At 35.2% G+C, this 8,202-nt stretch overlaps 1 protein-coding gene across 1 annotated transcript; it reads left to right on the top strand.

The window, feature by feature from the left end:
• The first annotated feature begins 4,083 nt into the window (after positions 1–4,083).
• On the top strand, positions 4,084–5,250 carry LOC107484879 (uncharacterized). Its single transcript, XM_016105425.1, has 2 exons — positions 4,084–4,828; positions 4,946–5,250. Exons 1-2 carry the CDS (start codon positions 4,084–4,086, stop codon positions 5,248–5,250), a joined length of 1,050 nt encoding a protein of 349 aa, XP_015960911.1.
• Positions 5,251–8,202: the final 2,952 nt, after the last annotated feature.

Raw genomic sequence — 8,202 nt, 5'->3', positions numbered from 1 at the left:
AAATTTTCTATATATTTCTCATTACTAATTCATAGGGAAGCAACTATCTATGTATGGTATACACTGTGCCTCGCATGGAATTGGACAGGAAAATACTCCTCCTAATTGACAGAGATAAGACCTTCTACATCAGAGATAAGATCTAAATCTTTAACTCTACGGACGGATCCCTCATTGACAAGAACTCCACTGTCCGTGTTAACAAATAGTATGTATAATTAATGATTGCCAAATGATTCATACACCAATATTTAACAAAAAGTATACTTTATCGGAAATCATTTATATAACATAGATTTATTACAATTCTAGCATACTCCAGTGTAAAAGGACCCGCCAATAATCTAACGGAAGTCGTTTCGCAAAATCAGCTTCCATCACACTGCGGTTCCCATAGATCATGCCTAACAGAAAGGTAATTTAGAAAAGATGATCATCATTATTATATTCTTTTCTTTCCTATAGTGTCTAACGTTTAATTGAATAAAATTGAACTTTTTGTAAAGAAGTTCTACTATAATTGGGGTGCAAAAAAGACAATCTTCCTCTGTTGTTGCTTCGGTGGCTATTAATTTGGCACAACTTTATGAAGATGTAAATTTATCGAATGTTAAGAGGCACCCATCAAGTGGTGACACACAAAGTGGCCAAAATGTTGACCCTTTTGTTGATGATGAAGGTAATTTCTCATTATATCAAGAATTTAAGTTTGTAGTTTGCAAGAGATATGAATTATTAGTAATACATCAACATATATGTTTGCATTTTTTATAATTTTTATTTATTGTAGTTTTGAATGGTTATGATGATTCAATGTTGGATATGGATATGGAAGATAATTTTATACCATCCTCAGAAACCTTAGACGGTATGTAAAAATTTTATCTGTATATTTATTTGCATCTTTGTGTACATCATGGACTAAATTGCATTGATATGACAACTGAGTATCTAAAGAGAGTTCATTCGGTAGATGTCTGGGATATAGGAAATCCTATTTATCAATGTCAACACTGTAAAACATGAATGTGGTCTGGAGAAAGGATTGCTAAATCCAAACAGTCGCCCCAACCAAAGTTTTCATTATGTTGTATGGAAGAAAAGATCGAGCTTCCTCTACTTTCTATGCCTCCTGATGAGCTCATTCAGCTTCATACTGGAGGAGATCAAAGAAGTATTCATTTCCTAAAAAATATAAGGACGTTTAATTCAATATTTTATTTTACATCAATGGCTAAAAAAATTGACTGTGGGGATGAACAATGGGACTGCCCTCCAATTTTTAAGCTTGGGGGTCAAAACTACCATAGCATTGGTAGCTTACTTCCTCCTGATAGTTTGCAACCAACATTTGCCTAACTATATATCTATGACACAGAAAATGAGATTGATAATCGAATAGGCACACTTTGGTAATTTTCATGCAACCAGTCAATTTTTTTAGTTATTTCTTATCTGTGAGAGAAAATAACATAAATTTTTTTTTGCAGTTCTAATGAAGCTATAAATGAGAAGGATAGAAAAATTGTGGCAATATTAAGAAACATGCTAGACAAATATAATAGTTTGTCAAAGAGTTTTCGTACCAACAGGAAAATTGCACAAACATAAAGCTTAAGTTGATTAGTAAAAGGACTACAGATGGCAGGACATACAACTTGCCATTTGCATCTGAAGTGGCTACATTGATTGATGGCGATGTCGAACAACTTAGCAAAGATAGAGATATTATTATAGAGAGTCAATCTAGAAAGCTCAAGCAGATTGATATTTTTCATCCATCTTATTTAGCCTTGCAATATCCATTATTATTTCCGTATGGGGAGGATGGATTTCGTTTGGGTATTGCAACATTAGATTCTATCTCCACTAGGCCTACAAAGAAAAACAAAACAATCACTTTGCGACAATTCTTTGCTTTTTAACTACAGAAAAGGACGGGTGAATCTCCATTAATTTTGAAATCAAAGAGATTATTCCAACCGTTTCTGGTAGATGCCTACACAATGGTGGAATCAGAGAGGTTAACATTCTTTAGGTGTAAACAACCACAGTTGAGGGTTGATAAATACAAAATCTGCATGAAAGTCTTATAAACGGGGATGTAGATGCTGCAAGGCTTGGCAAAAGAATCATTCTTCCCAGTATTTTTACCGGTGGACCTAGGTATATGATGAATAATTGTAAAGATGCATTTACAATTTACAGATATGCAAGATACCATAGCTATTTTATCACCATGACCTGTAACCCTAAATGGGATAAGATAAAAAGAGAAGTGAGTTCCATTGGATTGAAGGCAGAAAACCGTCCTGATATATTGTGTCGAGTTTTCAAGATCAAACTTGATGGTTTGATTGATGACCTAAAAGAGGGAAAAATCTTTGGCAAAATTTTGGGATGTAAGTCTACGTTTATGCAACGCTTTTTTAAAATCTTATGTTGTAATGCTTTGCTCATTTGTCTTTTTCAATTTTCAGACGTTTGCACTGTAGAGTTTCAAAAGAGAGGGCTTCCGCATGCACATATCATTTTATTCATGAGTAACGAGTTCAAGCCATAAACACCGGATGACATAGACAAACATATAACATCTAAGATTTCTGATGAAAATAAAAGGCCAAATCTACATGGAGCTGTTCAAAATTATATGGTACATGGTCCATGTGGTCCGTACAACAAAAATTCACCTTGCATGAAGAATGGATCCTGTTCAAAGTTCTATCCTAAAGAGTTTAGACAGCGAACACTCATTGATGAGGCCAGATTTCCCAAATATAGGCGTACTGATAACGGTCGAACAATAAAGAAAAGGGAATGTGTACTAGACAATAAGTTTATTGTTCCGTATAATCTAAAATTGTTGCTCAAGTTTGGGTGCCACATAAATGTGGAATACACATGCCAAACAAGTTCTATTAAGTATCTGTTTAAGTATGTACACAAGGGTAATGACCACGTAACAGCTACTCTATACAATGTTGGTGATCCGTCAGAAGCCACACAAGTTGTTGACGAAATTAGGAATTACTACGATTGTAGGTATATTTTGGCATGTGAGGCAGTCTGGTGTCTATTTGGATACAAAATCCAAGAGAAAAAACCATTTGTGATTATACTTCCACTCCATTTGGAGGATGAGCAACCTGTGGTTTATGGTGAAACTTCTAATGTGAATGATATCGTCGAAAGAGCAATATCTCATAAGTCCATGTTTTTGGGATGGATGGCGGAGAACATGTCATATTCCTATACTTGAAGTCTGACTTATGCTGAGTTTCCAACCAAGTTTGTTTGGAAGGACAATTCTTCAAAATGGTTTTCTCGAAAGAAAGGCTTCGCAATTGGAAGGTTGACTCATGTACCTGCAGGTAATGACGAGTTTATATTCAATTTTGATCTTACTTATTTAATGATTTAAATTTAAAATCTTAATAGCCTGTACCCCACGTCCATTTTATTCGATTTATCTATACTAGAAAATAAATGTTCAAATAACTTTCAACAGTTATAATCTGTAGATTATATAATTTTTTATTTTTCTATATTTTTTTAGGAAAATTATTCTTATGCGGATGTGTAGCTACATAATAATTAAAATAGCGTAGCTTAATCCATTTAACAACTTAAAAGTGGGATTTTAACCAAGTTTTTTGCAGCAAATACTAAAGAATATTACCAACGACTTCTCTTGAATACTCAAAGAGGATGTATGAGTTTTCGAGATATAAGAACAGTAGGAGGAACAATTTATGCTATGTATAGAGATGCATGCTTCGCCCTTGGACTCTTACAAGATGACAAAGAATTCATTGATGCAATTAAGGAAGCAAGTTCATAGGCCTCAGGATCATATGTTAGGAGGTTATTTGTCATTCTATTAACATCCAACAATATCTCAAGACTAGAACATGTCTGGGATAGATGTTGGCATGAACTCTCAGATGATATTTTGTATCGACAGAGAGCCGTGATGAACATGAGGGGTGAGTTTTTATTAATTACAATGATAAAAGTTCTTCTTTATTGATTATTTTTAGTTTGATTGAATTTTACAGTATCGTATAATATGCAGAGTTAACAATGTCAGATGATGAGATTAAGCAGTTGTGCTTAATGGATATAGACAAGATCTTACATTCCTATGGTCAAACCTTAAAAGACTATCCTCCTATGCATTTAGCAATTGAAGTTGATAGTTTTTTGTTAACCAAAAGGGTTATTAGGAAAGAGCTAAACTTTAACAGGGATGATATAAAGAAAAATGCCTCAGATATGTTAGCCATCGCAACAGCTGAGCAGAGATATGCATTCGCTAAAATTGTTACAGCTGTGTATTGTGATGAAGGGGGTTTTTTCTTTGTGTATGGTCATGGGGATACTGAAAAAATATTTTTCTGGAACCTTATGTCTGCTGAGATTCACTCAATGGGTGATATAGTGTTAAACGTTGCTTCGAGTGGTATTGCATATTTATTTCTTCCTAATGGAAGAACGGCATACTCAAGGTTCAAAATACCGCTGAATATAACTGAGGATTCTATATGTAACATCAAACCTGGTTCCCCTCAAGTAATGTTGCTGTTGAAAGCCAAACTTATAATTTGGGATGAGGCTCCAATGATTAGTAGGTACTGCTATGAAGCGCGTGATAAATGCTTGGGTGATATCATGAGGTGTTCTCCAACATATAGCAAAGATTTACCCTTTGAAGGAAAAGTGGTTGTACTAGGTACAGACTTTAGACAAGTTCTTCCTGTCATTCCACGAGGATCGAGACAAGATATCGTACATTCAACCGTGAATTCGTCTTACCTTTGGAAGTTTTGTCAGGTGCTCAAACTAACAAAAAATATGAGACTCTCTGTAGGGACGACTGCTTCAGATCAAGATGAGACAGAGCAATTTGGTGAGTGATTATTGAAAGTTGGTGATGGTCTAATAGGTGACAATATGGATGGTAAATCTGAGATATGTCTTCTTGGAGATATTGTTATTCCTTCTTCGGACCAGGCATTTGATGAGTTGGTTCATTTTTCTTATCCAAATATTTTGGAAAACATGTCCTCAAAGGATTTTTTCAAAGCAAGAACCATACTGGCTCCCACACTAGACATCGTTGAAGAGGTCAACAACCATCTGATGGCTATCATTCTTGGAGGGGAAAAATTGTATCTTAGTTCGGATTCCATTTGTATGGATGAAGGGAATATGGAGAGTCAACTGATCTCTATGGTCCTGAATTACTAAATAGCATAAATTGCTCTGGTTTGCCTCCACATAAATTAATACTCAAGGTTGGTGTTCTGGTGATGTTACTGAGGAATATTGACCAATCCAGTGGTCTTTGTAATGGTACAAGGCTACAAGTTAGGAAGTTTGAAAATCACGTCATAGAATGTGAAATCTTAACGAGTAACAATGTTGGTCATATTGCTTTGATTCCAAAAATGAATATGGTACCCACAATTAATAAGTCTTAGGGACAAACTTTATCTCATGTTGGATTGTACTTGTCCAAACCAATTTTTACACATGGCCAACTATATGTGGCACTTTCAAGAGTTAAGAGTAAGAGATGTTTAAAAGTTTTACTTATGAATCACGTAGGAATGTCTGCAAATTCAACCATCAATATTGTTTATAGAGAAGTCTTTAAAAAAATAGTATTCTAATGTAAATATTTTAATTTTATTTTAAATTATGTATCAGTGTATAATTATTTTACCTTAAAAATATAAAATAATTATTACTCACTTTTTTTAGGTTAAACTTTAATTTTGATAATAATTTTATAAATTTCTTAAAATAATAATTATTTTGTACTTTTATTTTATATATCGAAGCATATAATTTTTTTTTACTTTTATAAATTTTTTCGTGGTGAGCACGGGTTCATACACTAGTTTATAACTAAAAAGTTGACGATAACGACAACGAAACCTTGTCCAATTAGGTGGAGTCGACTACATAGATCAAAAGATGCAGTTGAGCTCTATCATGTATTTTGTCTACAGAGAGACATTTACATGTAGATCTTGTTCGACCACCTTATGGATGGTCTTCCTAGGTCTTCATCTTCCATCTCATCCACCTTGCTAACTGTGTGCTCTGTTGGTATTCTTCTCACATGTCCAAACCACTTGAGACTCGATTCTATCATCTTTTCCACATTCCAACTCTCTCTCTCTCTCTCTCTCTCTCTCTCTCTCTCTCTTATATTTTAGTTTCTTATTCTATCCAATTACGTATGACCACTCATCCATCTCAACATTTTCATCTCTGTCACACTTAACTTATGATTGTGCTCCCTTTTGGCCGGCCAACACTCTGTATCATAAAGCATAGTCGGTCTGATAGCAGTATAATAGAATTTACCTCTAAGTTTTAAAGACATTTTTTGTCACATATAAAATCAGACGCACTACGCTATTTTGACTAACCCGCTTGGATCCTATGATTTACATCTTGTTCAATCTCTCCATTATCTTGTATGATGCACCCAAGATACTTAAAACTTTTAACTTTTCGTAAAATATTGTCTCTAATCTTCACCTCTGTATTAGAATTTTTCTTCGGCGGCCGAACTTATATTCCATCTTGCTACGGCTTATCCGCAAACTATACACTTTTAAAACTTCTCTTTATAAATCCAACCTCTTATTTAGGTCTTTCCTTGACTCTCCCAGAAAGACGATATCATCGGCAAAAAGCATGCACCATGACATAGTCTCTTGGATAGATATATATATATAGAAAGTGAGAATAGAATCTCAAGGGTACAAAATAACAAGCTCCAAACTCAGCCTTCGAAGTTAAGGCTGGCCGGAGGATATTTAGATACATATATATAAAATCCATAACCCAAAAATACACAAAAGAAACCTAGTTCTCCACACACCTCTATAAGGTACAAAATTAAAACAAGTCATTAGGAGAGTTCTATACATATGGTCATATATATGTATAAACAGTACATAATATAATGTCCCAAAAGATCCACTTCGCTGTAGAAACTCCAGACGCCTCGCGAGGTGCCTCTCAACCTGCATCTGAAAAACACAAATATCTGTATGGAATGAGAACCGGGAGTTCTTAGCATGGTAATAGTACCGCATACATAAGATATAAGGTCCCGTGAAAGCCAGAGGCAATTCTAGAACTTCGATACTCAGATTATAAAACTTAAGGAACTAAACCAGAAACCATAAATCCGGATGGGGTTTCTAACTTAACCAAACCTTAAACCTAACTCTTCATCATCCACTTTCCTCCAAAACCTCCAACACCAGTGGAATCACACAGTCAAGCAAGCAGACAAAAATAAACACAATTATGATACAAGTAATGTAGATAGCACGTATACAATTAAACATGTAAAAGTCACATATGCATTCCCAATTAGAGCATAAACAAGAAATTCAAACATATGCATATAATGTATGCCTGACCTATGGCTGATGAGTCTCATCTGTCGGTTATCAAGCCAACCCGATAAGTCTGGCTGCTAACATTACGGTGCTGCATCAGCACACACCCCAAACCCTTCAATGATGTGTCATAGTATACCTCAAATGATTCATTCGGCTCAGGCAACACCAATACAGGTGCAGTGTTCAACTTCTGCTTCAATGCTTGAAAACTTTTCTCGCACTCAGAAGTCTAGACAAATGGCGCGTACTTCCTGGTCAGCTTGGTCAAAGGCAAAGCGAGTTACAAAAATCCTTTGATGAACCTTCGGTAATAACCCGCCAAGCCAAGAAAACTTCTAATCTCCATCACAGAAGCTGGTCGCCCCCAATCTATTACTGCCTCAACTTTAGCAGGATCTACCACAATCCCTTGTTGACTTACCACATGACCAAGAAACTTTACCTCACTCTTCCAGAATTCACATTTAGATAACTTGGCATACAATTTTCTTTTCTTCAAGATTTGTAGCACAGTCCGCAAGTGATATACATGCTCTTCATTGTTCTTAGAATAAATCAATATGTCATCAATGAAGACAACTACAAACTTATCTAGAAACGGACAGAAAATTTGACTCATGTAGTCTATGAACACTGCAGGAGCATTCGTCAACCCAAAAGACATGACAGTGTACTTGTAATGACCATAACGAGTTCTGAACTTAGGGATGTCTTCATTCATCACCCTTATTTGGTGATAACTGGATCGCAAGTCAATTTTAGAGAAAAC

The sequence above is a fragment of the Arachis duranensis genome, chromosome 4, assembly GCF_000817695.3.
Source record: "Arachis duranensis cultivar V14167 chromosome 4, aradu.V14167.gnm2.J7QH, whole genome shotgun sequence".
Lineage (NCBI taxonomy): Eukaryota > Viridiplantae > Streptophyta > Magnoliopsida > Fabales > Fabaceae > Arachis > Arachis duranensis.
This window is presented reverse-complemented; position numbering and strand designations above follow the sequence as displayed.

Bases quoted from the DNA above. Each gene is read 5' to 3' on its own strand.
- LOC107484879 (XM_016105425.1), top strand. From the start codon at position 4,084: ATGTCAGATGATGAGATTAAGCAGTTGTGCTTAATGGATATAGACAAG. The intron at 4,829-4,945 runs GTCAGGTGCTCA...ATGGTCTAATAG, and splicing joins GTCTTACCTTTGGAAGTTTT to GTGACAATATGGATGGTAAA.